The 12,004-nt window shown below is 61.6% G+C and overlaps 1 protein-coding gene across 1 annotated transcript; it reads left to right on the top strand.

Annotated features, from left to right (window-relative positions):
* Positions 1–2,907: 2,907 nt before the first annotated feature.
* TMEM222 (transmembrane protein 222) lies at positions 2,908–11,714 on the top strand. The gene is made up of 6 exons (XM_041417669.1): positions 2,908–3,057; positions 6,670–6,754; positions 7,271–7,302; positions 7,958–8,054; positions 8,686–8,816; positions 9,680–11,714. The coding sequence occupies exons 1-6, from the start codon at positions 2,942–2,944 to the stop codon at positions 9,765–9,767; spliced, it is 549 nt and encodes a 182-aa protein (XP_041273603.1). The 5' UTR covers positions 2,908–2,941; the 3' UTR covers positions 9,768–11,714.
* The last annotated feature ends 290 nt before the right edge of the window (positions 11,715–12,004 follow it).

Below are 12,004 nucleotides of genomic sequence, written 5' to 3'. Positions count from 1 at the left end.
TTTCCGCTCAAATGAGAGCTTGCACAAACAATGATGGCACCATTCCTGCTCTGCACATCGATCCGGTGCTGTAGTCAGGCAGGAGAGCTGCAATAAAACCCTGGCCTTTAATTTTATGCATGGAGAAGTTCTTACCTGCCCTCCCCTCCCTGTCCTCCCCCCCACCGCTCCTTTTCCAACTGCAGCTATTTTTCCCTGCTGACTTCAGGTGTTTTGTATTCTGCTTAGATCAATAGCAGCACAACAGCAGCAGCTTTGCAGTTGTCACTAGGAAGACCCTGCTGTCAGCTCCAGCTCAGCCGGGCTGGAGAGCCCTTGTGCTTCCCTGGCAGACACAAAGGGCTGCACAGCAAACCAGCGCTCTATTGATTTGGGGTTTAATTATAATTTTTTTTTTTTTTTTTAATCCAGCCTGGGGAAAGCTGTGCTCTCCCCGAGCTGCGGGGTTTGCCTCCCGCGCTGGGCTCGCGAGGAGGAGCGCGGGTTGCCCGTGTCAGGCAGGGGAGGGGGGCTCTGGCTCTGGTCTGGTTCTGGCTCTGGCTCTGGTCTGGTTCTGGCCCTGGCCCTGGCCCTGGCCCTGGCCCTGGCTCTGATCTGGCTCTGGCTCTGGTCTGGTTCTGGCTCTGGCTCTGGCCCTGGTTCTGGCCCTGGTTCTGCTCTGGCTCTGCTCTGGCCCTGATCTGGCCCTGGTTCTGGCCCTGGCCCTGATCTGGCCCTGGCCCTGGCTCTGGCTCTGATCTGGCCCTGGCTCTGCTCTGGCTCTGATCTGGCTCTGGCCCTGGCCCTGCTCTGGCCCTGGCCCTGGTCCTGGCTCTGGCCCTGGCTCTGGCTCTGGCTCTGGCCCTGGCTCTGGCTCTGCTCTGGCCCTGGCCCTGCTCTGGTCTGGCTCTGGCCGGCGGCACTGCGGGACGCCCGGAGCTGCCCCTGGGCGGCCCTGCCCGGGAGCTGCTCCCCGGTGCCATCCTGCTGAGCAGCCTCCCAGCCACGAGCAGCACCAGCAAATCCATTGCCTAATCCGTGCCAGGACCCCGTCAGCTGCTGGGAGCCCTCAGCTGTGGCTTTTTCACAACCTCTGATGTTTGTGTTGGCCTGCAGCAAATCAATGCCAGGGTTTTGGTTTTGTTTTTTATTTTTTTTATTTTTTTTTTTATTCGTGGAACAAAAAGTGTTCGCTGCAACACAACCTTTGTGTGCATCTCCCACTCCTGAGTGCCAGGAGGGAGCCACAGAGTGGTAAGGCTTGGGAGGGACCTCAAAGAGCTCCTCACTGCAGCCCTGCCATGCAGGGACACTTCCACTGCCCCAGGTGTCCCAAGCCCTGTCCAGCCTGGCCCTGGGCACTGCCAGGGATCCAGGGGCACCCACAGCTGCTCTGGGCACCAGTGCCAGGCCCTGCCAGGGAGGGATTTATTCCTCTTACCCAATCTCATTTCCCCTTTCAGTTTGTACCCAGCACTCTTTGTCCTGGAAGAGGAAAGCAGAAGCCAAAGCACCAGGCACGGCCTGGCTCTCCAGCGTTTGATTCCTCAGCTTCCTCTCTTTTGGAGACAGAATATTTTGTGGATTCCTTTCCATCAGAGAGCTGAGTGCTCAAGGGGAGCTGCTGTGCCTCGAGGAGGGAGAGGCCACCCCCCCAGGAAACTCGAGTGACGTTTTCTGCTGCCCGGGACGGGCAGAGGTCACCCCTGGGGGCTCGGGGGAGCAAAGCTCTGCTCCCTCCTGGCACACACCCCCCCAGACTCAGCCCCACAGCGGGGACAGGCAGGCAGAAGGAAGGAGGGGAGCGCTGGTAAAGAGTGGGAGCTGTGAGTTTGTCAGGAGGGCTGGAGAGGGGTTTGTCAGGCCCCAGACACCCTGGGCTCTGCCTCTGTGCCACGAGCAGGAAGGGGCCAGGGAGTTTGTGTGCATTGCCAGGCCAGGAGAGTTTGTTTTCCTTGCCAGGCCAGGAGAGTTTGTTTTCCTAGCTAGGCCAGGAGAGTTTTGTTTTCCTTGCCAGGCCAGGAGAGTTTGTTTTCCTTGCCAGGCCAGGAGTTAGTTTGTTTTCCTAGCCAGGCCAGGAGAGTTTTGTTTTCCTTGCCAGACCAGGAGTTAGTTTGTTTTCCTTGCCAGGTCCTGGCGCAGCAGGGACTCCACAGCCCTCCCGAGAGCCCTTTTGTTTTCCTTGCCAGGCCAGGAGAGTTTGTTTTCCTAGCCAGGCCAGGAGAGTTTTGTTTTCCTTGCCAGGCCAGGAGAGTTTTGTTTTCCTAGCCAGGCCAGGAGTTTTTTTCCTTGCCAGGCCAGGAGAGTTTGTTTTCCTAGCCAGGCCAGGAGTCAGTTTGTTTTCCTTGCCAGGCCCTGGCGCAGCAGGGACTCCACAGCCCTGGCTGCTCCTCTGGCTGAGCAGGAAATCAGCGGTTTCCCAGGAAATCGGGGAGGATGCAGGGCTGCCGGGGGGCACGGGCAGCTCCCGGAGCTCCCCCGGCCCCGGGGGTTGTGCTGGCTGGAAATCGGCAATAAACGCATTTCTCCTCCCGGAGCTGGAATTTAATTCCTAATAAAGCAGTGGTTGTTTTTCTAACCCTCTGCTGTTGCTGCTCTGGCAGTTCCTCCCCGTCCCGGGAGGCTCCGTGGGATGAGTATTGCTGATTATTTGGGATTATTGGTGATTATTTGGGATTATTGGTGATTATTTCTGGCCCTGGGGCCAGCCCGGGGGTCCAGGCCCGGGCCTGGGCTCTGCTCCTGGGGCCTGGGCCCGTTCCCGGTCCAGGTCCCGTTCCCGGTCTCATTCCCGATCCTGGCCCGTTCCCATTCTCAGTCCTGTCCCGTTCCAGTTCTCGTTCCCGGTCCCATTCCTGTTCCCATTCCCTGTCCCGTTCCCGGCCCGGGCCCGCTCCGGTTCCCCGGTACCGGAAGCGCGCGCGGCCCGCCGGAAGTGACGCGCTGCGGGCGCGCCCCGGGCATGGCGGCGGCGGAGCCCGGCATGAAGCAGTTCAATGGCGGCGGCGGCGGCGCGCCGGACGCGGAGCGCGGCCGCTTCCCGCACTGCGTGGTGTGGACCCCGATCCCCGTGCTGACGTGAGCGAGGCGCCGGGGCCGCTCCGGGACGGGACCCCCGGGACCCCCTGGCCTCCCCCGGGTCTCCCCTCACCGGCGCCGGGAGCCCCGCGCGTCTCCCGGGCCCCCGAGCCCCTCCCGGTCCCGTTGCCCTTCCCGGGGTGCTCGGGACCCCGGCCCGGCTCGGGCTCGTTCTGGCGGCACTGGCGGTGCGGGAAGGCCCCGTGCCCAACGGGCTGGTCCCGGCGGAGCGGAGCAGCCGGGCAACGCGGGAAGCGTGTTTGGAGCGCCGGTTTGGCGGCGGGGTCTGAGCGCAGCCCGTGCCCCGGGGCGGTCCCGGTTCCGGACAGTCCCGGTTCCCGGGCAGTCCCGGTTCCCGGGGCAGTCCCCGCTCCTGGGGCAGTCCTGGTTCCTGGAGCAGTCCCGTTCCCGGAGCAGTCCCCGCTCCCGGGGCAGTCCCGCTCCCGGAGCAGTCCCGTTCCCGGAGCAGTCGCGTTCCCGGGGCAGTCCCGTTCCGGGAGCAGTCCCGGTTCCCGGGCAGTCCCGGTTCCCGGGGCAGTCCCCGCTCCCGGGGCAGTCCCGGTTCCCGGAGCAGTCCCGGTTCCAAGGCAGTCTCCGTTCCCGGAGCAGTCCCGCTCCCGGAGCAGTCCCGGTTCCCAGGGCAGTCCCGGTTCCCGGGGCCGTCTCCATTCCCGGGGCAGTCCCCGTTCCCGGGGCAGTCCCGGTTCCCGGGGCAGTCCCCGCTCCCGGGGCAGTCCCGCTCCCGGAGCAGTCCCGGTTCCCAGGGCAGTCCCGGTTCCCGGGGCCGTCTCCATTCCCGGGGCAGTCCCCGTTCCCGGGGCAGTCCTGTTCCCGGAGCAGTCCCGGTTCCGGAGCAGTCCCGGTTCCCGGAGCAGTCCCGGTTCCAAGGCAGTCTCCGTTCCCGGAGCAGTCCCGCTCCCGGAGCAGTCCCGGTTCCCAGGGCAGTCCCGGTTCCCGGGGCCGTCTCCATTCCCGGGGCAGTCCCCGTTCCCGGGGCAGTCCTGTTCCCGGAGCAGTCCCGGTTCCGGAGCAGTCCCGGTTCCCGGAGCAGTCCCGGTTCCAAGGCAGTCTCCGTTCCCGGAGCAGTCCCGCTCCCGGAGCAGTCCCGGTTCCCAGGGCAGTCCCGGTTCCCGGGGCCGTCTCCATTCCCGGGGCAGTCCCCGTTCCCGGGGCAGTCCTGTTCCCGGAGCAGTCCCGGTTTCCGGGGCAGTCTCGGTTCCCGGGGCGGTCCCGGTTCCCGTGGCAGTCCCGGTTCCCGGAGCAGTCCCGGTTCCGGGGCAGTCTCGGTTCCGGGGCAGTCTCGGTTCCCGGGGCAGTCCCGGCTCCCGGGGCAGTCTCGGTTCCCGTGGCAGCCCCGTTCCCGGGGCAGTCCCGTTCCCGGAGCAGTCCCCGTTCCCGGGGCAGTCCCGGTTCCCGGGGCGGTCTCGATTCCCGTGCAGTCCCGGTTCCCGTGGCAGTCCCGGTTCCGTGGCAGTCCCGGTTCACGGGCAGTCCCGGTTCCGTGGCAGTCCCGGTTCCAAGGCAGTCCCGCTCCCGGAGCAGTCCCGTTCCCGGAGCAGTCTCGGTTCCTGGGGCAGTCCCGTTCCCGGAGCAGTCCCCGTTCCCGGGGCAGTCTCGGTCCCGGGGCGGTCTCGGTTCCTGGGGCAGTCCCGCTCCCGGAGCAGTCCCGGTTCTGGGGCTGTCTCGGTTCCGTGGCAGTCCCGGTTCCGGGGCAGTCCCGGCTCCTTGGCACCCCCGGGCTGGCTTGGCGCTCCCGGGCCGGCAGCCGGGCGCGGGCAGCTCCCGAGGGCTCGGGGCAGGCTGCGGGGCTGTCTGGGCACGGCCAGGCCGTTTCCAGCTCCATTCCCCGGTTCCCGTTTGCTGGGCCGGGCTCCGGGCAGGAACAAGATGTGGTTGGGATGGGAACGGCCCGGGCACGGGCTGCACTGCCCCTCCTCTTCTGTCATTTTTACCTCTTTTATTTTTTGATTGCTCCAAATTGTCACCTCAGCCTTTTCCCGGAGGATTTTCCCGAGCTTTTTTAACATTCCTAACCCAGCTGGGAGTGCTGAAGGGAGCTGCCAGAGGCACTGAGTCCCTCGGGGAGGGAGGAGAGGGAAATGGGGGAGATGTAGATCTGGTGGTGGAAGGAGTTGGGATGTAGATGTGGTGAGGGAAAGGGGTTGGGATATGGGTCTGAGGGAAAGGGTTTGGGATGTGGGTCTGGTGATGGAAGGGTTTGGGATGTGGGTCTGGGGGAAAGGGAAGGGGTTTGGGATGTGGGTCTGGGGGAAAGGGAAGGGGTTTGGGATGTAGATCTGGTGATGGAAGGGGTTGGGATACAGGCCTGCTGCTCCCTGGGGCTGTAAACACCCACCAGGGAGAAGGTCTGTGGAACAGTGGGATCTTTCAGAGGGGGCAGTGCTCTTCCCAGAGCCAGGAGCTCTGTTTTCTGTCAGGAGAGCTTGAGTCTGGGCTGCTGGCAAGGTGGGCAGGGCGACCTGGTTTTTGGTTGCTGGAGTGGAAAGTCTGGTTTTGTGCCCAGGCAGTGCCTGCAGGATCTGATCTTTGTGCTTGGCTGACACGGGGGTTTGTCTGGCACCTGGGGCTCCTCCTGCCTGCCCTGCCCAGGGCTCTTTAGGGTTCAGGGTTCTTTGGGTTACACGGCTTTTTAGGGTGCAGGGCTCTTTAGGGTTCAGGGCACTTTGGGTGCAGGGCTCTTTGGGGTGCAGGGCTCTCTGGGGTGCAGGCTCTCTGGGGTGCAGGCTCTCTGGGGTGCAGGCTCTCTGGGGTGCAGGCTCTCTGGGGTGCAGGCTCTCTGGGGTGCAGGCTCTCTGGGGTGCAGGCTCTCTGGGGTGCAGGCTCTCTGGGGTGCAGGCTCTCTGGGGTGCAGGCTCTCTGGGGTGCAGGCTCTCTGGGGTGCAGGCTCTCTGGGGTGCAGGCTCTCTGGGGTGCAGGCTCTCTGGGGTGCAGGCTCTCTGGGGTGCAGGCTCTCTGGGGTGCAGGCTCTCTGGGGTGCAGGCTCTCTGGGGTGCAGGCTCTCTGGGGTGCAGGCTCTCTGGGGTGCAGGCTCTCTGGGGTGCAGGCTCTCTGGGGTGCAGGCTCTCTGGGGTGCAGGCTCTCTGGGGTGCAGGCTCTCTGGGGTGCAGGCTCTCTGGGGTGCAGGCTCTCTGGGGTGCAGGCTCTCTGGGGTGCAGGCTCTCTGGGGTGCAGGCTCTCTGGGGTGCAGGCTCTCTGGGGTGCAGGCTCTCTGGGGTGCAGGCTCTCTGGGGTGCAGGCTCTCTGGGGTGCAGGCTCTCTGGGGTGCAGGCTCTCTGGGGTGCAGGCTCTCTGGGGTGCAGGCTCTCTGGGGTGCAGGCTCTCTGGGGTGCAGGCTCTCTGGGGTGCAGGCTCTCTGGGGTGCAGGCTCTCTGGGGTGCAGGCTCTCTGGGGTGCAGGCTCTCTGGGGTGCAGGCTCTCTGGGGTGCAGGCTCTCTGGGGTGCGCGGTTCCCTCCCAGCTGCCGCCGCCGGGGCTGTTGCTGCTCCCTGGGTGCTGTCCCTGTGCCCTGGTGCTCTCCAGCCCCCGCCTGGCGCCGTGTCCCCGTGCTGGCAGCGGGGCCGGGTGTCCCCTGACGGGTCCCTGTCCCTCGCAGGTGGCTGTTCCCCATCATCGGCCACATGGGCATCTGCACCTCGGCCGGCGTCATCCGCGACTTCGCGGGGCCCTACTTCGTGTCCGTGAGTACCCCTGCAGCCCTTCCCTGCTCACACAGCTCCTTCAGGGCCCCTCTGAGCCCCACCGCAGCTCCTCTGGGGGCTGATGAGTTTGGTGAGGACAAGGGGGGGAAAATCGTGTGCTCCAGGCTCTAAATTAGGAGTTAAATCCTCTTAATTCGGAGTAGCATTAGTGCCTTCAGCTGTGGTTGTTTGTGTCGTGCTGCTCAGCATCAGGTGTGTGCTGCTGAGGGTCCAGGGGATTCTGAAAGTAAAGACAGTTTTAATTTGGGATAATTAATGCTCCTAACTGACTGGGGCGTTCGCAACCAAGAGTTAACAAAATATTAACACTTAAAAAAAAAAAAAAAAAGGGAGGGGAGCAAGGCGCTTGTAGGTGAGTGATGTCACTGTGTGTGGGGTGTAGAGGTGCCCGTGCCCAGAGCAGGAGAATGGGGACAGTGGGATCCTGACCCAGCACCACCCATCCCTGGATATTGCCTTCAGCCTCCTGAGACAGCTCTCCTCTTGTTTTTGTAGGAAGACAACATGGCCTTTGGGAAACCTGTGAAGTAAGTGCTGCGTGTTTGTATTAAACTGAGCAGCTGCCCTGCAGCTCCTGGGGACAGATGCTGGGACACTGCTTTTCCTGGTGCTCTGCTGCCCTCATTCACCTTGCTTTTCAGGAAACCACATGAAATTAAATCTTTTTAGCAGCATGACAGCAACGTGGTGGTGTTAATAAGCAGAGCTTTGTTAGAGAAAAGGAAAAGAGAAGGCTAAACTGTTCTAGGATGTTGTTAACAAGTGCTCTGAGTAAACATTGCCTGGCTGTGCTGCTGAGCTGAGGTCACTGCCATCCTGTCACTGCTGGGGCAGGACAAGGGGCTGGCTTTGTGTCCCCAGGTCAGCTTTGTCTTCAGGATGGCTGGGGGTTCCTTGGGCATGTGGAGCAGCTCAGGCTGTCCCCTGAGCTCTGTGATTTCTGTCTGGGGTGCTGAGCAGCCTTTCTGCTGCCCCTGCTTGTCTCTGGGAGCTGGGCTCTGTGTTCCAGAGGCACTGGATTTATCCAAGTGCTTTAGGTGTGTGCAGGGCCAGGGGCTGGACTCCATGACCCTCGTGGCTCCTTTGAGACTGTGATTCCACCACCTTCCTGCTGGGAGGAGCAAGCCCTGGGGGGGCTGCAGCAGCAGAACAATGCCAAGGGAACTGTTCTCATCCTCCTAGGTACTGGAAGCTGGATCCCAGCAAAGTCTGTGCCACTGGTCCCAACGCCTGGGACACGGCCGTGCACGACGCCTCCGAGGAGTACAAGCACCGCATGGTACAGCCCTGCCCAGCTCTGCCCAGCCCTGCCCAGCCCTGCCCAGCTCTGCCCTTCCCTTCCCTGCCCTGTCCAGCTCTGCCCAGCCCTTCCCTTCCCTTCCCTTCCCTTCCCTTCCCTTCCCTTCCCCCTGCCCTGCCCTGCCCTGCCCTGCCAGGGAGGGAGGGAGGCTCCCCCAGAGGCTCCAGAGAGTTCCCAAGGCATTCTGGATACTCCATCCCTGGAAGTGTGCAAGGCCAGCTTGCAGCAAGGAGCTTCCCAGTCCATCCAACCCAAAGCATTCCATGATTCCCTCTCTCTGCAGTGGTTGGAAGGGATCCCTCGCCCTTCCCTTCCCTTCCCTTCCCTTCCCTTCCCTTCCCTTCCCTTCCCCCTGCCCTGCCTGGGAGGGAGGGAGGCTCCCCCAGAGGCTCCAGGGAGTTCCCAAGGCATTCTGGATACTCCATCCCTGGAAGTGTGCAAGGCCAGCTTGCAGCAAGGAGCTTCCCAGTCCATCCAACCCAAAGCATTCCACGATTCCCTGTCTCTGCAGTGGTTGGAAGGGATCCCTCCCCAGTATTTGGCTGCTTGCACGGGGGTGAGAGCTGGGAAACCTCAGAGGCAGGATTTCTAATCCCTTTTTGTGTTCCAGCACAACCTTTGCTGTGACAACTGCCATTCCCACGTGGCTCTGGCCTTAAACTTGATGAGATATGACAACAGCACCTCCTGGAACATGGTGAAACTGTGCTTCTTCACACTCCTCTATGGGAAATACGTCAGGTGAGCTGAGGGACGGCCTGGGTTCTGCAGCACAGGGGGCTCTTTCCTTCTCCTGAGCCCTCTGAAGCCTCACCTGGCCCATGGAGAAGGGAGAAACATCCCCAAGCCGTGGGTGTGTTGCTGTGGGTGGTGCTGTCACTGCCTGTGCTCAGCAACAGAAGCAGGAGTGCTTGCTGGGCTGCCCTGGATGCTGCTCCCAAAATCCTGTTCCTGGCTGCTGATTTGGAGTGCCTGGAATTTGGGAAATGCTGGCTAAAGCAAGTCTCACTCTGCCTGGGTTAGGTCAGAACATAAGGTCACAGGATGGCTTCTCTCCAAGGATTACTGGTTTCCCTCCCTCTCTTGAATCTTGTTTACATAAAAACTGGTCTGATTTCCAGCTGCTGTGGAGCTTCCCACTGCAGTGGGGAGGGAAACCCCGAGCTGCCCTTCAGGAAAGGCTCATGAAGCTCCACTTCTGTGGTCTTCCCTGGACTGGAAGAGCTTCTTTGCCTGCTTTTGGGCAAGGATAGCTCCAGCTGTCTTGCTTAAATCCACCAGCAGTCAGAACAACAAGCCCTGTGATAATGGGGTTTCATTTTTTGAAATGTCACCATTCCTGTCTGTGCAGGGATGCTGTGGGCTTGTCTTTGACTTAATTTAAGCTGGAAGGAGACTGCAGCCCTGTTGTTGGTGGTATATTTATTGTGGTCCTGGCTGGGTCTCAGTTTTTAACACCAGATTTCCAGGATGGGGTGTGTGGCAGTGCCAGCAGCAGGGAGCAGTCAGGCATCTGTCTCTTTCTGATTTCTCCAGTTGTTCTCCCATCCTTTTGTCTCTGCTGGTTTCTCACATTTAAACCTTCCCCCCTTTCCCTCCTGCAGCATAGGGGGGTTTGTGAAGACCTGGCTGCCCTTTGTCCTCTTCCTGGGGGTGATTGTCACCGTGGTTCTCACCCTGCACCTGCGGTGATGGCAGCCCTGACCCCCCAGTGCCTGAGCACACAAAGGAAGAAACTGTGACTGATCCAGCAGGATGGAGGTGTGGCACTCTGGGAGCCTCTTCCAGGGAAGGTGGCAGCCCCACTCCATCGTGACAGCTCATCTTCCTCTCCTGGAGCTGGCTTCTTTTCCTCCTGTTTCTGTTCTGTCGATGGTGTCTCCCAGTGTCAGGGGTCTGGAAGCTTCTGTCCTCTCCCTTTCTGCAGCTGGGGAGGTGGGGCTGGGATCAGGAAAGGAGAGGGGTGGGCACCTTTGCTTTCAGTGCCAGGAGAAGCCTCAGGGCAAGCTCTGCCTCCTGCAGTGGCACAGCAGATGCACCTTGGGAGGGTCTCTCTGGTCAGCTGCTTCCTCCTCTTCACCAGATGCTTCCTCACTGCATTCCCTGGCTCTCCCGTTAGGAGCTGCAGTTTTCCCTGTGGCACATCTCTCCAGCAGCACACATTCCAGAGGGGAGGGTGGGGTGCCCAGCACTCAGCGATGGCCCCAGCAGTGGCAGGAGGTGTGTGGGACACTCCTGAGGGACGCTCCGTGGCAGGGCCAGCTGCCCCTAGGGAGCAGCTCATGGCAGGGTGCACCCTTCAGGAGGCAGCCCTTCGTCCCTTTCTGCTTGTGCCAGAGAAAATATCAATTCCCTGCTTCTCCCTGGGCTCTCTGTTGCTAAATCTGGCTCTGCAGTCCTCACAAGCCACTCGTTTCCCTTTGATCCCCCTGCTCCCAGCAGGCAGCAGCTGGGGCAGAGAGCCTGAGCCTGGGGCTGCAAATCCTCAGTGGGAGCAGCACCTGAGCCTGGAGCTGGGGAGGGGAGGCACTGGAAGGTGCCTGTCTGGCTGGGCTTTGCAGCAGCAAACTGGGGCAGTTCCTGGGTGGTGACTGGGAATGTTTGGGGAGCTTTGGAGAGCACGCCTGGGCACGGGTGCTGTGCAGGGATTGGTGTGAGGAGCACAGCTCGGGCAGGATGGGCCCAGGGGGGCTGAACCTGGGTGCCAGGCAGGAAGGGAGTTTGGGTGTGAGCTGGAACCCCTTCTGCCACTGGGTCTGCTCTGCAGGTGCTGATTTTGGAGGGCTCTGAGTTTTAAACCCCAGCCTGGCTGCAGGGTCCTGTGCAGCTGGGCAGGTCCCTGCTGGCTGCAGAGGGGGCAGAAGAGCTTTTCCACTCAGTACCTGATGGGTTCCAAGGAATCCATTTCAGGGAGTGCTTGTGGCCAGCAGGAAAGCTTTTCTGGGGTCCCTGCCATGCCTGCAGCTTCCTCTGGCTGTGGAGCCCCCTCACTGCCAGCTCGCTGGTTTTCAGACCCCTCCCCGTGTGCCTCTGCCACTTCCAGCCATGTGGGAGGGTCGGACCCTCCCCTTGAGCTCGTTTCTGTGTTTTCCCTTCTCCTCGGTCACTTTTGCAGTGACCTCTCACGCTGTGCTCGTTGTTGTCCCTCTGTGTCGCGGCGTTCCCGCAGCCTGGGGCGCTGCGGGGCTGCTCTGTGCCGCAGGGCGCGGAGAGCTCCGGGACCCCGAGCAGAGAGCCCGGTGAAGCTCTGCTCTCCGCCCGGGAGAGGGGCGTGCTTTCCCTGCTGTGATTTCAGAGCGATCCTTGGAGTGCCGGCCCGGGGCTGGACCCACCCTCAGCAATAACCGCGAGCCCCTCCGCCCAGCCCGCCCTTGTTTTATCCACGAGCTCTGCAAGAATTGCCAAAGCTGAGGCTTGGGGGTGTCAGGGGCCCCCTGGACTTCCAAAACCCCACTGTGAAATTCCCTCTCGTTTGCTCCTGATGCTTTTTACAGAGCGGAGTTTGGAATGGCGAGGGCGAGCCCCCATCCCTCATCCTTTGTTCCCTTCATCTCTGCGGGGCGCTGGATTTCTTTGTAAATATTTAAACTCTGCTTCTGTGGTTTCATAATCCCGACGGCAGGGAAATAAACTGATTTCTGTGGATATCTGGGAGTGCTGCATCTCCTCTCTCCTCCCAGCCCTCGGCCCAGAGCAGGGCTGGGATCGGGATCTCCCTGCCCCGCTGAGCCCTGGCCCCTCTCCTGCCCAGAGGATCTGGATCCTCAAGCTCCCACACCTTTGGCTTTATGAACTCATCCTGGAGCCCTTTTCCCTGTTCCAGGGAAAACTCCCAGCCCTGCTGCTGGGGAGGAGGTTTGGGGGGCAGGAGAATTCCCATCCCTGCAGTGCAGGAAGGGTTTGTGGGATTTAATGCTGGGTCTCGACGC

This window comes from Onychostruthus taczanowskii, unplaced genomic scaffold, assembly GCF_017590055.1.
Source record: "Onychostruthus taczanowskii isolate IOZ18803 unplaced genomic scaffold, ASM1759005v1 scaffold56, whole genome shotgun sequence".
Classification (NCBI taxonomy): domain Eukaryota; kingdom Metazoa; phylum Chordata; class Aves; order Passeriformes; family Passeridae; genus Onychostruthus; species Onychostruthus taczanowskii.
Note: the sequence above shows the minus strand (reverse complement) of the source record. Positions and strands in the feature narration are given on the sequence as shown.

Excerpts from the sequence above, each read along its gene's own strand:
- TMEM222 (XM_041417669.1), top strand. The coding sequence starts at position 2,942 with ATGGCGGCGGCGGAGCCCGGCATGAAGCAGTTCAATGGCGGCGGCGGC. Across the intron at positions 6,755-7,270 it reads CGGGGCCCTACTTCGTGTCC|GAAGACAACATGGCCTTTGG; the intron begins GTGAGTACCCCT and ends TTGTTTTTGTAG. Across the intron at positions 8,817-9,679 it reads CTCTATGGGAAATACGTCAG|CATAGGGGGGTTTGTGAAGA; the intron begins GTGAGCTGAGGG and ends TCCCTCCTGCAG.